Source organism: Bombina bombina, chromosome 5, assembly GCF_027579735.1.
Source record: "Bombina bombina isolate aBomBom1 chromosome 5, aBomBom1.pri, whole genome shotgun sequence".
Classification (NCBI taxonomy): domain Eukaryota; kingdom Metazoa; phylum Chordata; class Amphibia; order Anura; family Bombinatoridae; genus Bombina; species Bombina bombina.
In genome coordinates, this window is record NC_069503.1 from 812,423,981 (window position 1) to 812,439,190 (window position 15,210).

The 15,210-nt window shown below is 40.7% G+C and overlaps 1 protein-coding gene across 2 annotated transcripts in view; it reads left to right on the top strand.

The window, feature by feature from the left end:
- Positions 1–15,210, top strand: part of ANKRD12 (ankyrin repeat domain 12) — a 399,410-nt gene that overhangs the window by 178,382 nt on the left and 205,818 nt on the right. For both annotated transcript variants that reach the window (XM_053714916.1, XM_053714917.1), the window contains one exon: positions 10,309–10,377. In XM_053714916.1, the coding sequence (XP_053570891.1) occupies positions 10,309–10,377 (69 nt within the window). The remainder of the gene's footprint in view (positions 1–10,308; positions 10,378–15,210) is intronic.

The window sequence follows — 15,210 nt, forward strand, 5'->3', positions numbered from 1 at the left end:
ACATTGCATCCGGGGGAGTGGGAACTCCATCCGGAAATCTTTGCCCAAGTCACTCAACTTTGGGGCATTCCAGACATGGATCTGATGGCCTCTCGTCAGAACTTCAAAGTTCCTTGCTACGGGTCCAGATCCAGGGATCCCAAGGCGGCTCTAGTGGATGCACTAGTAGCACCTTGGACCTTCAAACTAGCTTATGTGTTCCCGCCGTTTCCTCTCATCCCCAGGCTGGTAGCCAGGATCAATCAGGAGAGGGCGTCGGTGATCTTGATAGCTCCTGCGTGGCCACGCAGGACTTGGTATGCAGATCTGGTGAATATGTCATCGGCTCCACCTTGGAAGCTACCTTTGAGACGAGACCTTCTTGTTCAGGGTCCGTTCGAACATCCGAATCTGGTTTCACTCCAGCTGACTGCTTGGAGATTGAACGCTTGATTTTATCGAAGCGAGGTTTCTCAGATTCTGTTATCGATACTCTTGTTCAGGCCAGAAAGCCTGTAACTAGAAAGATTTACCACAAAATTTGGAAAAAATATATCTGTTGGTGTGAATCTAAAGGATTCCCTTGGGACAAGGTTAAGATTCCTAGGATTCTATCCTTCCTTCAAGAAGGATTGGAAAAAGGATTATCGGCAAGTTCCCTGAAGGGACAGATTTCTGCCTTGTCGGTGTTACTTCACAAAAAACTGGCAGCTGTGCCAGATGTTCAAGCCTTTGTTCAGGCTCTGGTTAGAATCAAGCCTGTTTACAAACCTTTGACTCCTCCTTGGAGCCTCAATTTAGTTCTTTCAGTTCTTCAGGGGGTTCCGTTTGAACCCTTACATTCCGTTGATATTAAGTTATTATCTTGGAAAGTTTTGTTTTTAGTTGCAATTTCTTCTGCTAGAAGAGTTTCAGAATTATCTGCTCTGCAGTGTTCTCCTCCTTATCTGGTGTTCCATGCAGATAAGGTGGTTTTACGTACTAAACCTGGTTTTCTTCCAAAAGTTGTTTCTAACAAAAACATTAACCAGGAGATTATCGTACCTTCTCTGTGTCCGAAACCAGTTTCAAAGAAGGAACGCTTGTTGCACAATTTGGATGTTGTTCGCGCTCTAAAATTCTATTTAGATGCTACAAAGGATTTTAGACAAACATCTTCCCTGTTTGTTGTTTATTCAGGTAAAAGGAGAGGTCAAAAAGCAACTTCTACCTCTCTCTCTTTTTGGATTAAAAGCATCATCAGATTGGCTTACGAGACTGCCGGACGGCAGCCTCCCGAAAGAATCACGGCTCATTCCACTAGGGCTGTGGCTTCCACATGGGCCTTCAAGAACGAGGCTTCTGTTGATCAGATATGTAGGGCAGCGACTTGGTCTTCACTGCACACTTTTACCAAATTTTACAAGTTTGATACTTTTGCTTCTTCTGAGGCTATTTTTGGGAGAAAGGTTTTGCAAACCGTGGTGCCTTCCATTTAGGTGACCTGATTTGCTCCCTCCCTTCATCCGTGTCCTAAAGCTTTGGTATTGGTTCCCACAAGTAAGGATGACGCCGTGGACCGGACACACCTATGTTGGAGAAAACAGAATTTATGTTTACCTGATAAATTTCTTTCTCCAACGGTGTGTCCGGTCCACGGCCCGCCCTGGTTTTTTAATCAGGTCTGATAATTTATTTTCTTTAACTACAGTCACCACGGTACCATATGGTTTCTCCTATGCTATTATTCCTCCTTAACGTCGGTCGAATGACTGGGGTAGGCGGAGCCTAGGAGGGATCATGTGACCAGCTTTGCTGGGCTCTTTGCCATTTCCTGTTGGGGAAGAGAATATCCCACAAGTAAGGATGACGCCGTGGACCGGACACACCGTTGGAGAAAGAAATTTATCAGGTAAACATAAATTCTGTTTCTCTTAATACAAAAGTTTCATGTCACCTAAACCCCTCCTTCCCCAAACGTTTGTATTAAGAGAAAAATATATATTGCAATTTTTGGGTCCACTAACTAACTAGGGGGCAGACGGTCTCTTTTTTCAGACGCTTGGTTCCAGGATGTACAGGATCCTTGGGTCCTGGAGGTTATATCTCAAGGATACAGGATAGGATTCAAGTCTCATGCGCCCAGGGGCAGATTCCTAACCTTCCAAACCTTTTCATGGTTCCATAGAAGGAGGAAACTCTCCAATTCTGGACCTAAAGTGCCTAAACAAGTTTCTGAGTGTTCCCTCTTTCAAGATGGAAACAATACGGTCAATCCTGCCTCTGGTTCAGGAAAGGCAGTTTATGACCACAATAGTACTGAAGGGTGCATACCTTCACGTACCGATTCACAGGGAACATTTTCAGTTCCTGAGGTTTGCTTTTCTAGATCAGCACTTCAAGTTCATAGCTCTTTTGGCCTAGCTACTGCTCAAAGGATATTTACAAAGGTTCTGTGGGGGCTCTTCTAGTCGTTGCCAGAACACAAGTTATTGCAGTAGCGCCTTACCTGGACGATATCTTGGTACAGGCAACATCTTTTCCTCTAGCGGCAGGACATTTGGACTCCTTTCTGTCATGCCTTGCTGCTCTGGCTGTTGCCAGGGATGTGGCGGTTCTTGTGAATGTGCTTCGCTGAAGTCATTGCCGCACATCTCTCCCCCTCTGAAACCGGTCCAGATCTCCTGTGGCGCAAATCCTGCGCCTATGTAAGTGTTTCACTTACAATCTTCACTGCCCAAGTATAGGTGTTGCTTAGTGTGCTCCTGGTTGTTGTATTACTTTATGCTGGACTGTTTTATTGTTGCTGAACTCAGCTTGTCTTACCACTCTGCCTGCTTAACTCCTGAACTGCTGGATTGATATACTGTTGCTGAACTCTGCTTGTCTGACCACTCTGCCTGCTTAACCCCTGAACTGCTGGATTGCTATACTGTTGCTTAACTCTGCTTGTCTGACCACTCTGCCTGCTTAACCCCTGAACTGTTTGATTGCTTTTATGTTACTGAACTCTGCCTGTTCCTTCTATTGGTTTTCCCCTGAACTGCTATACTGCTGGATTGTCTTCCTGTTGCCACCAAGGACCACCCTGCCTACTGTGAGTACTGCTTACCTAATTTTACAAACTCTCTCTGCTCTGGTATATTTCATATCAGTCCACTTGATGCCAGGATAAGAAGTCTACTGGCCAAGTTTGGTCTGATAGAGGAATATCCCACGAGCATTACACCTCACTCTTCTTCGATCATGCCCTCCAGGCCTCCTCGAGACCCTTAGTGGCTCAGTGTATGTAGGTAATCGGACTCATGTTGTCCTGCATGGACATCATTCCTTTTGCCAGATTCCATCTCAGACCCTTACAACTATGCATGCTGAGACAATAGAACAGCGACTATTTAGATCTGTCTCAACAGATTGTGCTGGACAGCCTGTCGAGACTCCCTCTCCTGGTGGCTCTGTCCAGATCATCTGTCTCAAGGAACATGCTTTTTGAGACCGTCCTGGGAGATTGTGATTACAAATGCAAGCCTTGCTGGCTGGGGAGCCGTTTGGGGTGCCAAGAAGGCGCAAGGTCTGGTGACTCTGGAGAAGTCCTCCCTTCCGAACAATATTTTGTAACTCCGGGCAATCTTCAATGCCTTGAAGGCTTGGCCCCTTCTGGGTTCGTCCAAGTTTATCAGATTCCAATCAGACAATATAACCTTGGTTGCCTATATCAGCCATCAAGAGGGAACGAGAAGTTCCTTGGCAATGAGAGAAGTATCTCAGATACTAGAGTGGGCAGAAACTCACAAATGTACGCTGTCAGTGGACTTCCTCAGCAGGCAATTCTTTCACCCAGGGGAATGGTCTCTTCACCCCGAGGTGTTTGCAGAGATATGCAGCGAGTGGGGGACGCCGGAGATAGATCTCATGGCATCCCACCTCAATATCAAGCTACCCAGGTACGGGTTGAGGAAACCCCCGGACGGAATTGATAGACGCCTTATCAGTACCATGGAGGTTCAGTCTCGTATATATTTCTCCTCCATTACAGCTTCTCCCTTGTGTGGTGGCTCTCATCAAGCAGGAGCGAGCATCTGTGATTCTGATTGCTCCATTGTGGCCGCGAAGGACGTGATTTGCGGAACTGGTGGGGATCTCATCATCTTCTCAGTGGAGGTTACCTTGTTGGTGAGATCTGCTGATACAGGGTCCCTTCGTTCATCAAAATCTAGATTCTCTGAGGCTGACTGTGTGGAGATTGAATGCTTAGTCTTAGCCAAAAGAGGGTTCTCTGAGAGTGTTATCGACACTCTGGTTCAAGCTTGTAAGCCAGTTACTCGTCGTATCTACCATAAAGTGTGGAGGACTTACTTGTACTAGTGTGAAGAGCGTGGCTTTTCCTAGCATAAGGTTAAGGTTGCCAGAATTTTAGCTTTCCTCCTGGATGGACTGGAGAAGGGTTTATCTGCTAGTTCCCCGAAGGGACAGATATCAGCCCTGTCAGTGTTACTGCACAAAAGATTGGCTGAGCTTCCAGATGTGCAGTTCTTTGTTAAAGGGACAGTATACTGTAAAATAGTTTTTCCCTTAATGTGTTTACAATTGCTTTTTTTTACCAACTGCAGAGTAAAAAATGAATGAAAATTAGCTTTTTAAGGCTTATTTGTGTATATTAAAGCTCTGATTTTGTGTTTTGAAGCCACAACCTAATAAAATGGGTTGAGCTTGTAGGTATAATCCGATCTCATTACTGTATCACATTGTGCAAGTATACCTGCTTCTTTATCTTATATCTGTCCTTAAAACAATCACCAGTACTTTGAGAGAACAATGGAAAATCAACATTTTATTACCTTATCTCTGCTATATCGCACTGGGAGTGTAATTTCTTCTGCTGGCTGTGTTTACAAAGCTTATCTATAGATGGTACGCGCGGCCACAAACTTTCAGAATAGGTGGGGATACCACATGCTAAATCAACAATTTCAAATGCCAATATAAGGGTAAAGGAGCTACTTGTAAACAATTTAATACACTCCAGCAGGTAAAGTAGATCATTGGGAACAAATTAAAGGGGAGAAAAATTTTGAGTAAACTGTCCCTTTAAGGCTTTGGCTAGGATCAGACCCGTGTTTAGATCTGGGGCTCCGCCTTGGAGCCTCCATCTTATTCTTAGTGTTTTGCAGCAGGCTCCGTTTGAGCCTATGCATGCTGTTGACTTTAAATTGTTATCTTGGAAGGTTCTTTTTTTGTTGGCTATTGCCTCTGCACGCAGAGTATCTGAGATTTCTGCTTTGCAATGTGATCCCCCTTATTTGTTCTTTCATGCTGATAAGGTGGTTTTACACACTAAACTAGGGTTCCTCCCTAAGGTGGTGTCGAATTGTAACATTAATCAAGAAATTGTTGTTCCTTCCTTGTGACCTAATCCTTCTTCAGCGAAGAAATGTTTGCTTCACAATCTAGATGTGGTTGGTGCCTTGAAGTTCTATCTTCAGGCTACTAGAGAATTCAGACAATCTTCCTCTTTATCATCTATACGGGGAAGCGTAAGGGGCAAAAGGCTACTACTACTTCTCTTTCTTTCTGGTTGAGGAGTGTCATCCACTTAGCTTATGAAACAGCGGGATGACAGCCTCCTGAGAGGATAACGGCTCATTCCACTAGAGCAGTGGCTTCCTCTTGGGCTTTTAAGAACAAAGCTTTAATGGATTAGATTTGTAAGGCGGCTATCTGGTCCTTCTTATACACTTTTTCTAAATTTTTAAAGTATTGGTGTGTTTTTTTCGGCTGAAGCAGCTTTCGGGAGAACTTTTTTTGCAGGCTGTGGTGCCCTCAGATTAGGGTCCGCCTCTTTTTCTGTTCCCTCTCGTTATTCATTCAGTGTCCTTGGGTATAGTTTTTCCAACAGTAAGGAATGAAGTTGTGGACTCTCCCTGCCTTATGGAAGAAAAACATAATTTATGCTTACCAGATAAATTCCTTTCCTTCCTGGCAGGGAGAGTCCCATATTTTATTTTTTTGATGGGCGGCTCCCTTTTTATATTCTTTCTTCTGGCACCTTTTATACCCTGATCTTTCTCCTACTTTTTCTTGTTCCCTTGGCAGAATGACATTGGGGATAGGGGAAGTGGGAGGGATATTTAAGCCTTTGGCTGGGGTGTCTTTGCCTCCTCCCGGTGGTCAGGTGTTGTATTTCCCAACAGCAAGGAATGAAGTCATGCACTCCCCCTGCCAGGAAGGAAAGGAATTTATCTGGTAAGCATAAATTATGTTTTATGCATGCACACTGCTATTTATGTATTTATGCATGCACACTGCTAATTATGTATTTATGCATGCACACTGCTAATTATGTATTTATGCATGCACACTGCTAATTATGTATTTATGCATGCACACTGCTAATTATTTACAAAGTAAATTTGAAAATAGAAGTAAATTTAACTGTGTCTTAAAATCATATGCTCTATCTGAATCATACAAATTTAATGTTGACTTCCCTATCCCTTTCATACATTGAATAAATATTTTAGGCATGTTGTATATTTTAAGGGATCCACCTTGAGACTTTTAAAAATGTTGTTTAGTTATGGGTAATGAGACAACTTTACAATATATTTTGATTATTTATTTATTGTCCTTCCTTTTCATGTAATTTAGCTCTGACAATTAAGCAGTCACAGAATTTAAAATACACCCAGCTTATTTATCAAGGCTAACCATGCTACATATTTGCCTCTAATTGGCTTTATCAGATAACAACTGCAAAACTATGTCTTTTATGATAACTTTAAGACCATGGCTAGTCTTCTGTGGACTAAAGCCCAGATCCGCTCTTTCAAATAGTGGGTGGAGATTCACTACTGAAAAATAATTGTAGTAAAAAGGATGTTAATTTGGTTGAAATATATTAAAGTGAATGTCAATTTTAATGCTTAAGTGCCCGGTTTTTAAAAATTCGATGAAAAATAATCTGAGATGTATATCAAATCATCAAAAACAGTGGCACTTTAATTCATAAAAATGTACATTTCACTCCTGTTGAGAAAAAAAACTTACTTTACTCTTCACAGCAACTCCAGCTTCCTCTGGTCATTGCAAGCCATTTCTGACATCAGAAATGATGAATAGGTCATCCTCCAATCACGGCTTCCGTGTCTGATTCAACGCTGTGATTGGAGGAAGCCGGATTCTTCATTTTAGACCCAGGAAGAGGCTTTGTGATGGGCGGAGGAAGCTGGAGCTGTTAAAAGGTAAGTGAATTGTAAATTTTGATGAATTAAAGTGCCCCTGTTTTTAATTGAATTTTTAAAAACCGGGCACTTTAGCATCAAAATTTACATTATTTTTAGGTTAAGACTTGGCTGATATGTTATTCTATAGCTACACAACAGAAATAGCTTGTAATTGCAAGGTGTTTACTGTCCCTTTAAGTAAAACTCTTAAAATTGGAGCTAGAAAAAAAATAAATCATGTTGCATCTTGTAGTTTTCCTTCTAATTAGCAGACATTAGAGACTTCCAAAGGTGTATGTGGTCAGGGACAATTGTTAACTTTTTAAAAAAACAATGATCAATCCAGTATTTTCAAATGTCAAGTGGAATATGTACAGTGACGTTTGGAACATTGTTTTCAATGCCTTAAAGCTTATCTTATTTTGATATTTGTTGTGAGTTTCAATATTCTGTGTCTTGTCCTGGATATTGAAAGTTTGTGGGGGGGGCGCTAACATTGGATAATTGCAGCATAATATAAAGTATTAATAGGGGCAAAATAAAGGAAAGTTCAACTTTACAAAATCATCAGAAAACAATGTGAGAGAGAGGTTTTGGTTTGGTAGAAACCTATGACTAATAATTAGATATAGGCATAAAGAGAAATGAGGAATTGCTGTAAATTTCTTAAAAGTCCAATCACATAGCAAGACCCATCTTCCAATCAGAAGACAGGGACAGTCTAGTGTTCCTTCTATCTCAGCACTACTCCAGTGATGAATATTATGACAATACTATAAAGGATAATTGCAACATGTTCAGTGATCATCCTGCCTAAATTTCCCATTTGTCACTGTAATTATTAAATCAGAATGTTAGTATGTTTTTTTTTTTGGGGGGGGGGGGGTTGTGTGAGAATCCTTGTACTTCCAAAATCACTTACTTTAATTTCACTTTATGGGTACTTTGGTTTATATCCCATCCCTCTCTTGTTTATAAAGGGAACACTGTTTTCCCATAATATGTTCTGATTGACTTGTACTAGCTGCATAGTATTACAGGCATTGCTATTTTTCTTTTAGGTTTATTCTTGCAATTGAAATAGCAGAGTTTGCTTATTGAAACCGCCAACCATAATGACAATTTCAGTACCTAAGAATTGGCCTTTGTGCATAAAGAGATATGTATAAGATAAACTGGACTGCTTTTCTTACAGGCTGAGAGACATTTGAATGGGCAGGTTCTTCAGAACAATGCCTTGTGGTTTCAATGAGCAAATACAGCTATTCCAAATGTTATCAAAAATGTCAGTGCCAGACTCTGTTAAAGGGACAGTACACTTTAAAATTGTTTTTTATATTAATGTATTTTCAATGACTTGTTATACCAGCTGCAGAGTATAACATTTATGAGAAATTGCATTTTCAGGTTTATTTGTGTATATGAAGTAGCTGGTTTTGTGCTTTTAAATCACAGCCTATTACAGTGGGTTGAGCTTCAGGTAATATCATATCTCATTATGTTATCACTTTGTGTGCACACACTTGCTTCCTTATCTTAAATTTGTCTAGAAAACCAAACCTCAATACTTAGAGAGAACAATGGAAAATTTATAATTTTATTACTTAACTATCATGCCCCCCACTGAGAGTGTAATCTCTTCTGCTGGCTGTGTTTACTTAGGCTATTCAATAGAATATACTCCAGTATAGAAACTTTCAGTATAGGTTGGGAAACCACAAGCTGAATCATCTATTTCAAGTGCCAAATTAGGGGTAAAGGAGCTACTTGTAAACAATTTAAAACACTTCAGCAGGTAAAATGAATCATTGGGAACAATTTAAAGGGGAGAAAATTTTTGGGTAAACTGTCCCTTTATTAACCTGGAGAGCATGGATTACATTAGTACAGTTTCTCTCATTTTCTTTTTTAAAGTTGCAAGAATGGAAGTGATGTATTAGTGTAAAGGCAACACTTCTATCTGCTGCTAATTCTTTAAAATGGTCAATCTCTTGTTATATTATTTTATTTAAATAGACCAGGAAAATGCTTATGCTTACACTATATTTTTATGTAGGGAAAAGGTTAAAGAAAAGTTCTTTTAATTTATGTGGAAAATGTGTGTTTAGCTGATACTACAGTTTTCCTATTCAATGGCTGACGAACCTGCTATACTTGTGGGCAAGGACAAACTATAATTAATGCAAATATAAGGAAGAGTTATTGTGTATACATTTTATTATTATTATGAAAACGTACAGGCGCAACAAAGATACAAACTTATGTCATGTATAGTTAAATAAAATCTTATAAAGTTATTAATTGTTAGTCATCAAGGTATCTGGATTACTGTGCGCAAGACTAGGTTGACCTCCTGCTGATCAATATCTGGAGGGTGAGATTAGAGGAAAACCCCAAACAAATGTTTTCTGTGATTCAGGTAGAGCATGCGATTTTAAACAACTTTCCATTTTACTTCTGATATGAAATTCTCCTGGTATCCTTTGTTGAAGGAGGAACTGAAATAAATATGTGCAGCCACCAGTCAGCAACTAGTGCCAAGTCGTGCATTGCTGCTCCTGAGCTTACCTAGGTATGTTTTTCAACAAAATATACCATGAGAGTAAAGCAGATTAGGTAAAAGAAGTAAATTGGAACATTTTGTTTTTTAAATTGAGTGCTCAACTACACTTTAATTGTACTGTCCCTTCTATGTCCCTATAAGGTATGAAAATGGTTGATGTTGAACTGAGTTTGTAAAAGTGTAATAAGTAATAGCGCAAGGCATGAAAGAAAAGGAGAAAAAACATTAGTGCTTGTGCTTGAAAGATGTAGCTGGAGTGGCGCCCCCCTGATATTTCCTGCTCAATACAAACAGTCCATTCATTATACATAACTTGCTTTATTTCTTTATATATTGTTATGACGTACATCATGGAGATATTGCAGTTTAATCAGTCAATTAACTAATTGGAGAAAATTGCCTTGATTAGGATCTGCCCCTTTACCGTCCAGCCAATCTTGCCTTGTGTTTAGTTTTGCTATAAAGGAGGCAGCCGTCTGTGTAGTCTGCTTGTACTATGAACCTGTCCCTGCAATTTAATTGTTTCCTTTCTCCCTTCTTTCCTATGCCTTTTTGATTCTGTAGATTCAGAGCCAGGACACACAAGTGAAAACTGGGGCGAACGGTTAATTCCTTCTTACAGCACATATGCAGGTAAAACAATTTATGGATCAACTGTCCCATCAATATGTTCATTTTGCTGTGTTCAATGAAATAAATGGTTACAGGGACACTCTACTTTATTTTGTTATTGTTTATAACGCCTTTACTACCCATTCCCCAGCTTTGCACAACCAACATTGTTATATTAATATACTTTATAATCTCTAAATCACTGCCTGTTTCTAAGCCCATGCAGGGCACCTCTTATCTCAGTGCATTTAATTAGAATTTTACAGCCAGACAGTGCTAGTTTGTGTGTGCCATATAGATAAAAAAAAGTGCTCACTCCTGCAGCATTATGCAGGAACCAGTACTAATTTTCTAAAATTTGTGAAAAGCTTGAGATAAGGGGGCTGTCTGCAGAGGCTTAGATACAGGTAGTCATAGAGGTAAAAAGTATATTAATATAACAGTGTTGATTATGCAAAACTCTGTAATAAAGGGATTATCTATCTTTTTAAACAATAAGAAATTTCAAGTAGGCTGTCCCCTTTAATATTCTTTGACTAAGGACAAGAGATGTGCTTTGGATTGTTTCACTGTACTAATGGCCGCAAGCCGTCTGATAAATGGCTAGTTTGTATTAGCTGGAAATGTACTGGAAACCTAAATTTAACTGTTTAAAGTGTAGCAATCTTTAGCTGCTTTCATGCAGTCCCACCAGTTGCCGTGGACCTTGTTCAACGTTACAAAATGAAATATTTATCTTTGATACACTCCCCGTTTTATAACTGTCAGCTCCACAAGTTACCATGCTTATACGATCTGAGGCTTATGTCAAATGTAAATATGCAAAGAATTTTCATTCAGCAAATCAAGTCTGTCAGCTGCAGTTCATTTTCTGTTGGTGTATGGCGTCAGAACTGTTTCTCTGCTTGCTGTATGTTTGTGAGCATCATTAGCTGCTCTGATTTAAGGAGCAAGCAATGTTTATCTTATCTTTAATATGCTTAAAGGAACATAAAAGACGTATTTACAAGAGTTTTGCTTTGCGTTGAAATAAATTAACATGCCAACTGGGTGTGGAAATGTTCTGAATAGGTAAAACCTTGCTTGCTGCAACTGTTTTCAATGTACAAATTCTCCCCTCCACTTCTCTTATTTGGAGGAGCAAATCAAGATTTGTTGCTTAATAAGAGGAGGTTTGCCACAGTTATTTTGTTGGAAACTTGCATGTTTTTCTTGACCTTACCTCATCACCTCTGTGTAGACCAATTAGAGGCCGATATTAGGGGTTTAGGCTTGTGAAGTCTTCCATGAACTGGAAAAGCCACTAAACACAGTAGAATACAAAATCATTTAGTTTGAATTTCAATTGAGTAGCAGATTTGTTTTTGACAAATTTTAAACTTAGTTCTATTTTCCCTCCCACTGCATCATGTGACAGCTATCAGCCAATCACAAAATGCATATACAGTATGTATATTCTGTGTGAATTGGCTTATGTCCCTTTAAGTGTAAAAAAAATGCTCTTAATGTGAACTGTTGCGTGCAAATGCCTATTTGTTAAACCCATGCACATAGCTAACATTAAAGGGACATGAAACCCACATTTTTTCTTTCATGATTTAGAAAGATAATGCATTTTCTCCAACATAGGTGTGTCCGGTCCACGGCGTCATCCTTACTTGTGGGATATTCTCTTCCCCAACAGGAAATGGCAAAGAGCCCAGCAAAGCTGGTCACATGATCCCTCCTAGGCTCCGCCTACCCCAGTCATTCTCTTTGCCGTTGTACAGGCAACATCTCCACGGAGATGGCTTAGAGTTTTTTAGTGTTTAACTGTAGTTTTTCATTATTCAATCAAGAGTTTGTTATTTTCAAATAGTGCTGGTACGTACTATTTACTCAGAAACAGAAAAGAGATGAAGAATTCTGTTTGTATGAGGAAAATGATTTTAGCAACCGTAACTAAAATCCATGGCTGTTCCACACAGGACTGTTGAGAGCAATTAACTTCAGTTGGGGGAACAGTTTGCAGTCCTTTGCTGCTTGAGGTATGACACATTCTAACAAGACGATGTAATGCTGGAAGCTGTCATTTTCCCTATGGGATCCGGTAAGCCATGTTTATTACGATTGTAAATAAGGGCTTCACAAGGGCTTATTTAGACTGTAGACCTTTTTTGGGCTAAATCGATTGATATTAACACTTATTTAGCCTTGAGGAATCATTTATTCTGGGTTTTTTGATATAATAATATCGGCAGGCACTGTTTTAGACACCTTATTCTTTAGGGGCTTTCCCAAAGCATAGGCAGAGTCTCATTTTCGCGCCGGTGTTGCGCACTTGTTTTTGAGAGGCATGGCATGCAGTCGCATGTGAGAGGAGCTCTGATACTTATAAAAGACTTCTGAAGGCGTCATTTGGTATCGTATTCCCCTTTGGGTTTGGTTGGGTCTCAGCAAAGCAGATACCAGGGACTGTAAAGGGGTTAAAGCTTAAAACGGCTCCGGTTCCGTTATTTTAAGGGTTAAAGCTTCCAAAATTGGTGTGCAATATTTTCAAGGCTTTAAGACACTGTGGTGAAAGTTTGGTGAATTTTGAACAATTCCTTCATGTTTTTTCGCAATTGCAGTAATAAAGTGTGTTCAGTTTAAAATTTAAAGTGACAGTAACGGTTTTATTTCAAAACGTTTTTTGTACTTTCTTATCAAGTTTATGCCTGTTTAACATGTCTGAACTACCAGATAGACTGTGTTCTGAATGTGGGGAAGCCAGAATTCCTATTCATTTAAATAAATGTGATTTATGTGATAATGACAATGATGCCCAAGATGATTCCTCAAGTGAGGGGAGTAAGCATGGTACTGCATCATTCCCTCCTTCGTCTACACGAGTCTTGCCCACTCAGGAGGCCCCTAGTACATCTAGCGCGCCAATACTCCTTACTATGCAACAATTAACGGCTGTAATGGATAATTCTGTCAAAAACATTTTAGCCAAAATGAACCCTTGTCAGCGTAAGCGTGGATGCTCTGTTTTAGTTACTGAAGAGCATGACGACGCTGATATTAATATCTCTGAAGGGCCCCTAACCCAATCTGAGGGGGCCAGGGAGGTTTTGTCTGAGGGAGAAATTACTGATTTAGGAAACATTTCTCAGCAGGCTGAATCTGATGTGATTACTTTTAAATTTAAATTGGAACATCTCCGCATTTTGCTTAAGGAGGTATTATCCACTCTGGATGATTGTGAAAATTTGGTCATCCCAGAGAAACTATGTAAAATGGACAAGTTCCTAGAGGTGCCGGGGCTCCCAGAAGCTTTTCCTATACCCAAGCGGGTGGCGGACATTGTTAATAAAGAATGGGAAAGGCCCGGTATTACTTTCGTCCCTCCCCCCATATTTAAAAAATTGTTTCCTATGGTCGACCCCAGAAAGGACTTATGGCAGTCAGTCCCCAAGGTCGAGGGAGCGGTTTCTACTTTAAACAAACGCACCACTATTCCCATAGAGGATAGTTGTGCTTTCAAAGATCCTATGGATAAAAAATTAGAAGGTTTGCTTAAAAAGATGTTTGTTCAGCAGGGTTACCTTCTACAACCCATTTCATGCATTGTCCCTGTCACTTCAGCCGCATATTTCTGGTTTGATGAACTGATTAAGGTGCTCGATAGTGACTCTCCTCCTTATGAGGAGATTATGGACAGAGTCAATGCTCTCAAATTGGCTAATTCTTTCACTCTAGACGCCTCTTTGCAATTGGCTAAGTTAGCGGCTAAGAATTCTGGGTTTGCTATTGTGGCGCGCAGAGCGCTTTGGTTGAAATCTTGGTCGGCTGATGCGTCTTCCAAGAACAAGCTACTAAACATTCCTTTCAAGGGGAAAACGCTGTTTGGTCCTGACTTGAAAGAGATTATCTCTGATATCACTGGGGGTAAGGGCCATGCCCTTCCTCAGGATCGGCCTTTCAAGGCAAAAAATAGACCTAATTTTCGTCCCTTTCGTAAAAACGGACCAGCCCAAGGTGCTACGTCCTCTAAGCAAGAGGGTAATACTTCTCAGGCCAAGCCAGCTTGGAGACCAATGCAAGGCTGGAACAAGGGAAAGCAGGCCAAGAAACCTGCCACTGCTACCAAGACAGCATGAAATATTGGCCCCCGATCCGGGACCGGATCTGGTGGGGGGCAGACTCTCTCTCTTCGCTCAGGCTTGGGCAAGAGATGTTCTGGATCCTTGGGCGCTAGAAATAGTCTCCCAGGGTTATCTTCTGGAATTCAAGGGACTTCCCCCAAGGGGGAGGTTCCACAGGTCTCAGTTGTCTTCAGACCACATAAAAAGACAGGCGTTCTTACATTGTGTAGAAGACCTGTTAAAAATGGGAGTGATTCATCCTGTTCCATTGAGAGAACAAGGGATGGGGTTCTACTCCAATCTGTTCATAGTTCCCAAAAAAGAGGGAACGTTCAGACCAATCCTAGATCTCAAGATCTTAAACAAATTTCTCAAGGTCCCATCGTTCAAGATGGAAACCATTCGAACTATCCTTCCTTCCATCCAGGAAGGTCAATTCATGTCCGCGGTGGATTTAAAGGATGCGTATCTACATATTCCTATCCACAAGGAACATCATCGGTTCCTAAGGTTTGCATTCCTAGACAAACATTACCAGTTCGTGGCGCTTCCTTTCGGATTAGCCACTGCTCCAAGGATTTTCACAAAGGTACTAGGGTCCCTTCTAGCGGTGCTAAGACCAAGGGGCATTGCAGTAGTACCTTACCTGGACGACATTCTGATTCAAGCGTCGTCCCTCCCTCGAGCAAAGGCTCACACGGACATCGTCCTGGCCTTTCTCAGATCTCACGGCTGGAAAGTGAAC